Genomic DNA, 12,786 nt, shown 5'->3' with positions numbered 1-12,786 from the left:
CTCTGCTGGGAGGTGTCCCTGCCCAGGGCAGGGCTTGGGACTAGATGATCTGAAAGGTCCATTCCAACCCCTAAAGTTCTATGATTCTATGATATCCAACTCAAAGTGCTTAGGCATCCTCTCAAACAAATTTCAATGTATGCAATTAATGTGTAAGGTGAGGCAAGAGAAGTGAAAGTTTGAGATCTTTTAAAGTGTTTGAAAGAGATGAAAGAGCTGACAAAATTAAGATCTACATCACAGAAGATGAGGGCACATCTATTGGTACATAATAAACTCCCTAAAATTACACTGTGCTTTAAAAATATTTCGCAAAATCAGGTAAGATGGTATGCTATTTTACAGAAGAGTCACTTATAAAAAGGGTAAGTGACTGATAAACATACTACAGGGAAAGTTTGTTTCACTGTCCTAAATTACCTCATGATACTTTCTATAAATCAGCAAACTAAACCAGCAGCAATGAACAACGCAAGATCTACCCCACTGGAGATGAAAACTATTACATTACTCAGACACTACATGTATACAACATATACACGTTTTTTCCCCAAATGATTTTGCTTTATGAACAACTTCTAATTTTAAAAGAATGAAAGGTAATTCACAATGGTCAAAGACAACAAATATGCCCATTTTTTCCCCTGCCCTAATAACAAGGGACACAGGACTGAAATGCTGACCACTGCCTCATTAGCAGGTGTGCAGAGGGCAGCCCAAAGCCTTCTGTCCCCCATTCAACATACTATATCCAGAGATATATTTGGCCTTTCTGCTCACAGAAACCAATCCATTCCCCAAAGTTCTGGCTGAGACAGCTGAAGCACTCAGGAAAGAGGCATTCAGTAAAGAATTACTTCATTGTTATTCTGCACAGGCATTAAAGGAAAGCCTGGTGGAAGTTCCTTTCTGCATCTTTTAGATATCCCCTATTGTAAATTCAGGATGTCTTTATAATCTTGCAAGGATGCCAAAGTTCTTTAAATAATTTTCTTTACTGTTTCCAAACTTCCATTTCACATATTTTTATTTTCTCCCTCCTTCTCAGCTATTTAAAAGCTTGTTACTCAAAAATGTTTAAATGTCACTCCCCTGCAGTACAAAATATAGGGTTGCAATAAAGTTCTCAGTGTCAGCCCAAGATTTTAATTTTGCATTGGAAACATTCTCTCTAACACAATTTTTCCCCTCATCAGATTAGTTCACTGCCAGAGACAGCTGCTCGCTACAGCACACATGGCTTTGGTACATCCAATTTCAAACTGCTCCAAGATTTCATTAATAAACATTCACAGAGGCTGCTGCTTGATATGCTCAGCTATGCTCCTATAGCCAGCTGATCATTAAAAAACATCCAAGTGGCTGTCTTTAATAAATGAATGAAAAACATGATTTTCCTTTGCTTTAAATATCATTCAACATAATTTTGCCTAAGAATACATAGAACAGGATACGCAAGAATTGAGTCCTTTGTACACTGTCACCACTTCTGCAGGGGCTCCTAACCATCTAAGGTTCTTTTATCAGTCTCACCCTTCGATGATAAGCACCTAAAAAGTTCTTTGGTATTAAGTGGAATTTTTTAAGAGGTTTTATTCTTTAAACTCTTCCCGTAAGGAAAAAAACGCACACAAAGGAACTTCCCCATGCTATCCATTAATACAAAGGTCTGCTCTGAATGTAACACAACTGTGGAAATACCAAGGCCATGGCTCACTGCTTAAAAAGCAGACCTAGCATATTGTCAAATGTAGAGTAAAAGCACAATCAAAAGAACAGACATCAAGGCATCATTTATCGTCACTGGAAATGTTCAAGCCATCTCTGTATCATCTACTAAACTACAAGTTTGTTGGTGTTTTTTCCTCTTTTCAAAAACCCTAATTCATTTCCTAGTACCTACCTAAAAATACTTAACACAACTAAAATAAGGAATATTCTCAAAACTTTGCATTAAATTGAAAACCAAGATCATTCAGGATACATCAATAAAATGAAGAAAGGGATCATTCATCCCTCTTTATTGCATGCAGACTGTCCAGCACTGGGAGTTGGATACAACAGACCGTTTTCAGTTCTCAAGCTAGAAACAGGAATGCTGCAGACGTCAACAGAGATTCGCCAGCTTAAAACTGGCAGATCAGATTGAGACACAGAATTTCAGTCTTTCATTCAGTTTCCCTGAGGTGGCACTTTGACTGTGACCATAGTCATCTGTTTAGACACAGTTTTGTTACCTACTGGCCAAGATCACTTAATCATTCCACTAATAACTTGTGTAACAGTATGATCAGAGCATCTATGTTCACTTTAAATAAAGTTAGAAGGAAATCAAGAAAGGAATGTATGACAGGCGTACTGAGACTAACTTCCTGGCAGCAATATCTTACATTCTGTTGAGTTAGCAATGAAAGATAAAGCTCTTGCTACGCATAAAACCAAGGCAGGCTATGTACTAGAAAAATAAACTCCATGGAGCAGCGTTACCCTGGCTTCAGGGAGGCTTAATAACCTTTTCACCTGCACAGAGATTATTGAGGAGACAAAACCAGGCTCTTCATGGTGGCATGTAGCAGGAGGACAAGACAGAACCAGCATAGACTGAAACAAGTGAAGTTCAGCCTCAGTGTAAAGGAAAGCCTTTTCACAACGAGGAGTCAAAGATTGAAACAGGTTCTCAGAAACACTGTGCAACTCCAATCCTTGGTGCTTTTCAAGACTAGACTGAATAAAGCCCTCAGCCACGTGGCCTGGGGCAGGCTTTAGGCAGGTGGCTGGAAAGAGGCCTCTCCAACCTGAATTAACCTGTGACCCTATGATGGACTAGGTGACTTACACGGCCCATCTTCAGTTGAATACACATGATTACAGGATTTTAGTATTTAGGGATTTATTTGTAAACATTCATGCTCCCACAAGTTGAGAAAAAGTAAAATTCAGCTTTTTGTTACTCCTGTACAGTAAGCTCAGTATTTACACCACACAACTCTCCTCCAGGAGTCTTGTCTTCATCTCCATCATGCTGCTGAGCTGCATGCACCTATTAGTGCCCCATGAAACTGCACTTACCACCATGACTGTGAAGCTAAACTCCTGTTTTACACTATTAAGCCTCTGCATTTAAACATGAATGTGGTGCATTAAGTATTTAAAAAAATGTATTTAGAGTCCTGTTTTTCTGACCTATTTCAACAGCCAACTTTCCAGATATTAACTTGGGTTTTGAGCTGTGACTCTTAGTTACACATAGAGACTTGTTTACCCCTTTAAACTCTTTTATTTCTGTTTCTGATACCAGTTTTTCCCAGCTCAAAGTTGAACAATTAGCTACATTTGAGCAATACCTTAGTTTTTCACTGAGGGGAGGTGGGGGGGTTTCTGACCTTATTTCTGCTGCATAGCTAGCAAAAATTACCTTCAGTACTTTTTGTCTTCTGAGAAACAATCAGAGGAAAGCAGATAAGAAAGTACTCTCAGCATGGCTTAATATGCATGGAACAAGCATTAAGTCCAAAGGTCAACTCAGCTTTGCATTCACATCATGGGCAAATATACTCTCAAACTGACAATGTACAATGGAATAAACCTAGTGAATGGATTTACAGCAGAAATATGGGGGTCTTGAGATAAAATCCTTTAATTTAGTATTAAATTTGGTTCCACTGGAAAAAATTTCAAGAGACATCCGTTCTTATTAGGTATCAAAACAACTGACCAGATTTTCCAAAAATCGGTAACTCCTCATTGCTGAAGTCACCTGAACAAAACGGTTCCAGTTGGCACCTTTTGTGACAGCAGAAAATATGACACTACTGCAAGGATTCGAAGATATGGCATTAGTATTAATATCTCAGTAACTGCAGTAAATCTAATGGGTTGCATATAACATCCAATGAGTTCCTAAACCTTAGAGAATTTTTAAGGAGGCAAAGAGGGGCTTAGGACTACATTTTGTTCTCAGATCCTTTTAGTTCCATCAGTTTCAGGATGCTAAGGAAGACTGGGTTAAATACTTTTTATTAGTTCTTATCTTTTGTATGTCTGCAACAGTCTTTGAAATGATGATTTTGATGAAGCACTTCACCACAAAGACTAAAAGGAGAAGTACAGGTGTGTATATACACACATTTTAGGCTATTGCACACGATGGCCAATTTTCCTCTAACCTATAGTACACTGATAGCACAACATTTTCTTAAAGATCACATGCTTCATCCACAATCACAGGGACATAAAAAGAGTAGTACTGAAGGCAAGGGCCTTTATATGCAGAGCTGTTCCCTTAACTGGAATAAAAAATATCATTACAATTCATGAAACGTAACAGTTGGAAAAACCACGCTGCACATTGACTGGAAACCAATGCAGCCAGAATAGCCTACAGCTCGTTATGCCAGGGGACTGGTCTGACATCTAGCAGGACAAAGGCAATGCACAGTAATCTTTATCACACCTTTGTTCCTCTTCCTGAATTTGCATTGCACATTCCTCAGTTGTGGCCAAGGATCAGTGCCAAGATCTCTGTAATGAATCAGTGGAATTGGCTTCAGGGGAGCAGATGAAGCAAAATAAAACAAAAGTACACAAACCAATTGCCTTGAAATAGTCAACAAGGAATCAAACTGATGAATGCTGATGGTGAGCCAAGTCCTGCCTGTCCTTCTCAGGTAAGCAAATTCCCCATGGAACTGGAGCCAAAGCCCCCTTCCACTATCACCTATGGCACAGCTTACAAAAGTTTAAAGACAACTAGAACTGTAAAGCATAAATACTTCCTGAACATCCCTCTCACACACCCTTTGAAAGTGAAAGGAAAAAAAAATCTAGAAATAGCAATCTTTAGGTCACCCATCTTCATTACAATTCAGGGCTTGATGACACGGTGTATCACAACAGTGTTTCCCACACCAGGCAGCACAAGAGACAGCTGCTGCTCATGGCTGAGAGCACTACCCTCCAACACAGCTCACTATTGCCACTCAGTCTGCTCATAGCCCTCAAAATGTTTCCTAACATCAAAACCACAACAATGGGACATTTTATTAAAAATTTATCGTGGGTATCACTCCCTCCTTTTATGTACCATGGTCACAAAATAATCTTAGCGTTTAGATTTATCCTCCTCTAATCACATGCAGTATTTCCTCCTCCACACAAAAAAACCAAAAACCTTCCCAACAGTGGACTGTTAGACCTTTTTTAGTAACAAACAAAAATACAGCCACTAAATATAAAAATTATTACAATGTACAAACATCAGTAAATACAAAACAAATAATCTACAAAGGACATTAACCTCAGTGTGGTATTCACCTGATCATTGGTGTAAGTGCCAGGACTGATAAATGGAGGGACACAGTAACCAATTAATAAGGTGTGTGCACTTCCCCTAACTTACCTCTTTCCAGATTAATTCAGGTCTTCATTTTAGAAAAACAAAACAAGGAAACTGACTACTTGTTTTAAGACCAAGACTATGGAGCAGTAACATGCAAAACTCATGTGAACAGTTAGAAAGAATGATCTTGTTACAATTATTATTCAAGATTCATACTAGTTTCTGGAAGCCCCAAATACTATGAATTCAAGGAAAAAATGTGTACTACTACTAAAAACTATAATACAATACTACAGTATATATACACTAGAAATAACACAAATGGAACCAGGTTTATGCCTGTTTCTCATCATGACAACAGGCATTGGCAAGACCAGTAACAAAACCACTGTCATAGGCAAGGACCTCAATCTGATGTCTGGGGAAAACAAGAAGGAAATAGGTGTGAAACACATGCTACATGTTTTCAGAAATCATTTCTACATGATATTCATTCCTAAGGAGCACTGTATGGAAGGATAAATTCTTGCTCAGGAGTAGATTTGATCTTGCCAATTATTCCTCAGTCTTTATTTATCCTGAACACCTTTCCAGGAATTGGTTGTCTAGAGAAATCAAACCAAAGCACAAAAGGAGCAGTCCCTTCTCTTCCATTCTTAATGTCCTTATTAGATCTGTTTTACCAAACAATCAACACACTAATTCATTTCCATAGCATCTTTCTCGGCTGTGCTGCACACTTCAGGTAATTGCAGGGCATATTCTACATGTGCTAAGCCTCCAATTCAAGCATACACATTATTTTATTCCTGCCTTCTGAAAAAAGTGTTGGGTTTTTGTTGTCTGTTTTTTGTAAACAAAAATTTCCTCAAGGACAAGTACAAGTAAGCTAAACCAACACGCAAGACTGAAGCTCAGGCATTATGCACTGCAGCAGTCCATTACAAGAACAAATTTAAATATTATATGCATTAGCCTCTGTATTAATAAATCTAAGGAAGCTTTCAGATGGAGCCAGCTTTGATCTTACCTGTCCTGTACCCTGTGTTGTTGAGGTACACCGCGAACGTACGTATTTCATGCTGAGCCTGCCAGGACGGAGAAGAACAGTTCTCGTTGTTCGTGTAGGTGTTGTGGTTGTGGACGTACTTGCCCGTGAGAATGGAGGAGCGAGATGGGCAGCACATGGGTGTGGTCACAAAGGCATTGATGAAATGAGCACCTCCATGTTCCATGATGCGTCTTGTTTTATTCATCACTTGCATAGAACCTGGAAGAAGAACAACATTTCAGAATTATCTTCTTGTTGAAGTCACAAGAGCCACGTAAGAGCTCATGTTACAACCAAGACCCGAATAAAGCACAAGTAGTAAGGCCACTGTAACCTCAGAGTGAACCCAAATCCAAAGATTTTTCTCCTGCCCCAGTGAAATTCTTCCACTGTTTCAGTAAGGACCAAATACTGAAGTCCTAAGTCAAGACTTGACTCAAGCCTGTTGACATAGATCGTAATGCTTCTTTAATTTCTAAGTTCAAGATTTACCACTGCAACTACCTACACAACCACTGCAGCCTTCCTGGAGCTGCTCGCACTGTTCCAGCAGCTGGGGGTGAAACTCGCGCTGCGCAGCAACCCTGACCAAAGCTTGCACACTCCTGAAACGTTCCTTAATCCTCGTTTCACAGGGTACCTCATGCACTGCCTTTCATGTCAACCCTATGCAAAAGGATGAGGGTTGTAACCACAGGATCACTGAGGACGGAAGAATATTTAGTCCAACCTACTGCTCAAGCAGGGTCTGCTAGTTGTTCTCTAGAGAAATTGTTCTTTTCCCTAATGTGAGGTAATTCCCACTAAACCAAAGACAAGAGAAAGCCCTCATAATAATTCCCAGAGAAACAAGAAATTTAGCTCCCCTGTGCTATCAGTGCCTGATATTTAAAACTGCACCAGAGCGAGTTAGGAAAAATTTTCTTGACTTAGGAAGAATTTCCATTTTCCAGAGAACTTGTAATGGTACCTGCCATCAGTATGGCCTTGCAAAGGAGAGTAAACCTGTCTGTAACCAACCCTCCCTTCTTGTTTTGAGCAGGGAAAGTCGATAGACAACATGGAGATGAAGGTATGGATGGGCTCATGCTAGCTCAGCTTTAACCGACGCGTCCTGCAAACACCTGGCACATACTAGGTCGTTTCTGTCAATAATGGGTTCAGGTTTCTTCTAAGCTCTTTAGGCAGGGATTTCATTGCAAAATTGCAACAGTAAGTGAACTGAGGGAGGGCACACTGATATTACCAGGAGCCAAAACCTTGGGGGCAAATGGTCATAAGCCACATATGAAATCTGACTCTCTGGCACCAAGAAGGAAGGTTAATTGCTACTGTAGGTCATTTTACCTATAAATTGCCATGGTATTAGTTCACTTGAGATAATTTTGTTAGAACAATTATTTTAAAAAATAAATTAAAAATCCACTTGTGCATTTCTCAGGTCAGAGCACATCTCTAGCACATCACTTTGTGACAAGAACAAAGGCAGGTTATTGTACTGCCCTCTGAGAACTTGCTGAACTTTACACAACAAAAAGGAGTTTCTGAAGAGAGCAAGATTTTTTTTTTGCTTGCTTCCATAATTGTGGGATAAAGAGTAACTGCTTAAAGGTACTAACAACACAGCTAACAATTGCAACAGTCAATTACACATTACATGAGCCTGAAAACTGTGGATGTTTCACCCGTGTTGTCTTATGATCTAGCCCAAGCATAAACAGGCAGACCGAAAGAAGGTTTTGTCATCTCAATATTGAAATCTATTTAACAACCCCTTTAAATGACAAAGGCATCTGTGCATCAAGAACAGCACACGTTAAGACTCCCCTTGGGGAGAGTAACCTCCTTTAATAAAACTTCTGTAATGACAAGGTCCTATATATCAACAGTCTTTAACACAAAAACATATGATCTGATCTGCTTCTCCAGCCTGAGAACTAATACAGAGTGACAGATCAGTGGAAGGTAAAAATCCAGCATACTCTTCTGTACAATCTTAAGTAGGCCATCTTTAAATATTTCAAACAGCATTAAACCAGCTAATCAAATTTTCTTCAGCTTGCCTACAATGCAAAGAAATGTGAGGAAAAGTAGAAACTGCTCATTCTGTGGCAGAATAGGTATGTGTTAATCAGCAGCTGGAACCTAAACACATCACCTTTTGAGCTGGAAAATCTTCCGAGGTTCCATTAGTGGATATACCAAAGGAAGAAATTTCAGTATCCCATTCAGAAAATGTTCTGTTACCTGTCTAAAATAATTGATAATAAATGCAAATTTAACAGTTAAATGTGAACCTACCATACTATTTACAAAAATATCCATTGCACTACTGTGAAAATATGAAAGTTTAATCAATTTGTTGCATTAAAGCTGTTCACTGAACAAAGTGAAGCAAAATAAGTTGAAATCCCACTTGAAATTTGTATGCTATCCATAGCTTTGCTTGGTGTATCTTCACTGATCACTTCAGGGATAAAGTTGATATTTTGACTAACATTTAGGGAGAAAATATACCAATTATTTATGAAATAATACAAAATTCCTCATTAGCTGCATTTTGTTGTCAGAGGAAATAATTTCCATGTTTTAGGGAGCTCCAACTGTTGAAGAACCAAGTCCCAAGTGATTTGTCTACTCTGAAGCACAAATTAGGAAGTGATATCCACACACAGACAAGTTAAGTGAACCCCAGAATACTGATTAACTGTGCCCTAAAGCCTTCTTATTTTATTCTATTTGAACTTCATTAGACATTCTTCTCATATTTTCATTTCCTTTTTTTCCTCATACTTAATTTTAATGAAGCTCTAAAGTCCCAATCTCCATCCATGATAACTAAGAAAAATTGTTTGTCTTCCATACCATTTTTGCAGTTTTTCAGAGGAAGACCTAGGAACATACAAATAACCTCACTCAGATTTCTCTCACGTGGCTGAAATACCTTCTGAATAATCAGAGCTTTGTGCAACTAGCAGATCATGAAATAAGCTGGTTTGTTAAAACCACAGCAATATGGTAGGCTAACCTAATTAAACTGGAGATGTTGAGTCCATCACAGGGTCGGGACATTAGCATTATACCAACTTGGATTTAAATGGGTCTAATGGGTGAAAAAAGGTCTTTGCTTTTAATAATTCTTTCTCCTTGTCAGCATATCCCTCTTCTTTATATTGCACTTCTCAATGTAACTTTTTTGATCAGACAGTCAACGAAGGATGCATGTTTCAGCAGTTCTTGGTGTTCTCATTTGTCTTCTCCCATTTGTATCCATTACAATTTATACTCATTCTCCTTTGACCTGGAGATTCTGTATCCTATTCATCAGCCTTTTCCTTTTTTCAATACATGGCTGAGGTTTGGTTGCCCAAGTAAAATTCAGAACTAACAGTAATGCAAATTTTAAAAACGAAGTTGTTGTACTCCTTTCCTGAAAGGACTACATTCCCTTTCTGGTAAACTCCATCTGCTACTGATGTATTGTCAAAACTATCTTGAAATAAATAAAGGCTGTTCAGGGCACTTGAGATTGTGTTGCATTCCTTTTCGCCTCAGAAGTACCTACAAAAGAACAATGGAAACTACAATACCCATCAGTTACAGAATATTCTCGGATGAAATCTTAGTTATGCACAGCTTTCTCTGCTATACTTTCACAGCTTCCAAATTCTCCTTCGCATTTATTTGTAAGTTGCACCTTGTTTTCATCTTTCTTAAATGCACTAACCACAACAGCCACAAATAGCAATTTTGATTAACTTGGACAGCTCACCAGACAATAGACAAGAACAAAAATTAATTCAAACAAATATTAGGGCTCCCAAAGCCACGAGTGTCAAATGATTAATATCAAATCTCAGCTTCAACAAATGGATTTTCCTTAGTTAGATCCTAATTTATGTGGACACACACCCATTATCCTCAAAATTGGAAAGCATCAGATTACCCGAGAAGTGAAATATACCGCCCACTGGACTTAGAAACACAAAGGCTAGCCTAAAATAGATGATCATAAATTTTTTAGGACCACCTTCTGAGCCTTCGAGATTACGTACTTAGGTTCTTTGTATATACATGTGCTGGTTTGGGCTGAAGTAGAGTTAACTCTCTTCCCAGTGGCTAGTGTGGAGCTAGGTTTGGGATTTGTGCAGAACACAGAGTTGATAATGCAGAGATGTTTTTGTTATTGCTGAGCAGAGCTCACACAGAGCCAAGGCCTTTGCTGTTTTCCATACTGCCACACTGGCAAGGGAGTTGGGGGTGCATGGGAGACTGGGAGGAGACACAGCTGGGACAGGTGACCCAAACTGACCCAAGGGATATTCCATACCATAGCACATCATGCTCAGTATATAAGGTGGGAGGAAGAAGGAGGAAGGGGGGACATCTGGAGTGATGGCGTCTGTCTTCCCAAGGAACCGTTACGTGTGATGGGCCTTGCTCTCCTGGAGGTGCTGAACACCTCCTGCCCATGCAAAGCAGTGAACTGATTCCTTGTTTTGCTTTGCTTGTGAGTGCAGCTTTTGCTTTCTCTCTTAAACTGTCTTTATCTCAATTCATGAGCTTTTCTAGCTTTTACCCATCCTGTTGGTGGGGCAGTGTGTGAGCGGCTGCGTGGTTCTGGGTTGCTGCTGGGGTTAAACCGCAACAATGCATTATTGAAATCAATTCATTTCAAATATGTTTGTCCCAAATAGCCATTAAGAAAAAAGTGACAACAGCAACAACAGCATTTGTATTTGCTGAGGGTTCTGCCAAAGCAGGATTTCTCACCACCTCAGAGCAGAATGTGGCATCTATGATACTGCAGACATGCAGTGGTACTGATACAAAGAGAGCATCTGTAAAAATACTGCCATGTTGCTGTGATTAACTTCTCAGCTAGATGAGAAAGTATATGAGTAATAAAAGTTGATTAATTTATGTTCTGTTTCTTCCGTGAGGTCCATTTTCTGATTTTTCCAATCCATCTAGAAACTTGATGCAGAAAACTTTAGTGGCCAAAAAAGCCAACAGACCACACATATGAGAGGTCTCATCTTTCAGATGACCCAGGCTTTATGTGCACTTAAAAGCATAATTCTAATGCAAAATTATTAACGTCAACTGGTTTGCGTTAATCACTTGTCATAGCTATAGACAACACTTGTTAAATACAAGCTTGTTCAGGTAACAGAACAAAACCCAAACCCTGTCAGTTAATTCATTATTCTGAATCATTAGGCAAAGCATGTGTTTAACCTTCATCTCCTGTCTTCAACAATTAACACAGTGTTGAATTACACAGTAGAACCTTTGCATTCTACGTCACTTTGGCCAGTAATTAATAACACCTCTAAATGGACAGTAACAAGACTAGTATGACTGTGTTGGGTAACATTTAAGTAATTAAAATTAAAATTGCATATGTAATGAATGCCTGCAATTACATTCAAAAATGGATAATTATATGGTGCAATAATCGGTTACGAATCAAAGCCTTTGGCATGTAGCATCCCAGGTTATACTTGTAATTGCTCCAAGCAGAGTTTAGGTGTTTAGATGACAACAGTTAGTTCGTATTTCCACAGAAACAGGAAGTTTAACATTTTGAGACTAACTTTTCCTGTCCTTGAATTTCATGCAGATGGAAAGCACATTTTACATAAAGGTAGATTTAGAATTGTTTTTCCTATTACTTTTCACACTAGAAAAAAACCATTATTTTGAACACAAGAATCCAGCTTCAAAGAAAAGCAGTGCCATACTCACTAGCTAAAATTCTCTTTACATTAGGCTCTTACCAAGTTCTACATCCTGATCATCAGTAAGAACAAGGATGATGTTTGGGCGGATGTTTCTACGGTCTCTCTGAAATCTTCCCTTCAGACGCTGATTTAACAGGAAAGCTGAACTTCCATCCAACAGTAATAAAACAATCACCATGAATAATCCAAGGACAACACTATGCTGTGCCATGTTGTGCTGATTTAATGTTCTCTCTGAACAAGGTAGGTTAATGGCTTCTATCTCCTTTTTGTTTGCAGGTCTCCTATAAGGGAGAGGGAAACAAGTATTTATCTATACTTTGACCCCTCTGCTCCCCTGAAGGAACAGAAAGGTTTTCGCCAAACAAGTAAAACGAAAAATACTTGAAATATAACTCCTAAGGAAAAAAAACCCAAAACAAACCCACAGACAACAAAGAACATGAATGTTTTTCTAGTGCCAGCTAGAAGCAGAAACTTGAAAAATTCAGTTCATAATCTGTTATCAATGTAGGCAACGAAGTTTACTTCAAGCTCAAATTTGGCAGCAAGTTCAAGGATTTAGCAAGGTATCAAGCTTTTGCTTTGATACATGTAAAGAGCAATCTTCTTCCTTCTTCTTCCTTATAGTTCTAGGATGTTTTCAGATG

General features: G+C 38.8%; 1 protein-coding gene across 2 annotated transcripts in view; it reads right to left on the bottom strand.

Annotated features, from left to right (window-relative positions):
- The window catches only part of SULF2 (sulfatase 2), a 53,918-nt gene extending 41,521 nt beyond the window's left edge, over positions 1–12,397 (bottom strand). For both annotated transcript variants that reach the window (XM_009078572.1, XM_009078573.1), the window contains exons 1-2: positions 12,173–12,397; positions 6,369–6,608 (exon numbers count right to left, since the gene is read on the bottom strand). In XM_009078572.1, coding sequence (XP_009076820.1) covers positions 6,369–6,608; positions 12,173–12,347 — 415 coding nt within the window. In that variant the 5' untranslated portion in view covers positions 12,348–12,397. The remainder of the gene's footprint in view (positions 1–6,368; positions 6,609–12,172) is intronic.
- Between the last annotated feature and the right edge of the window lie 389 nt (positions 12,398–12,786).

Source organism: Acanthisitta chloris, unplaced genomic scaffold (assembly GCF_000695815.1).
Source record: "Acanthisitta chloris isolate BGI_N310 unplaced genomic scaffold, ASM69581v1 scaffold27857, whole genome shotgun sequence".
NCBI classification, from domain to species: domain Eukaryota; kingdom Metazoa; phylum Chordata; class Aves; order Passeriformes; family Acanthisittidae; genus Acanthisitta; species Acanthisitta chloris.
The sequence above is the reverse complement of the archived record's forward strand: the minus strand, read 5'-3'. Positions and strand labels throughout refer to the sequence as shown.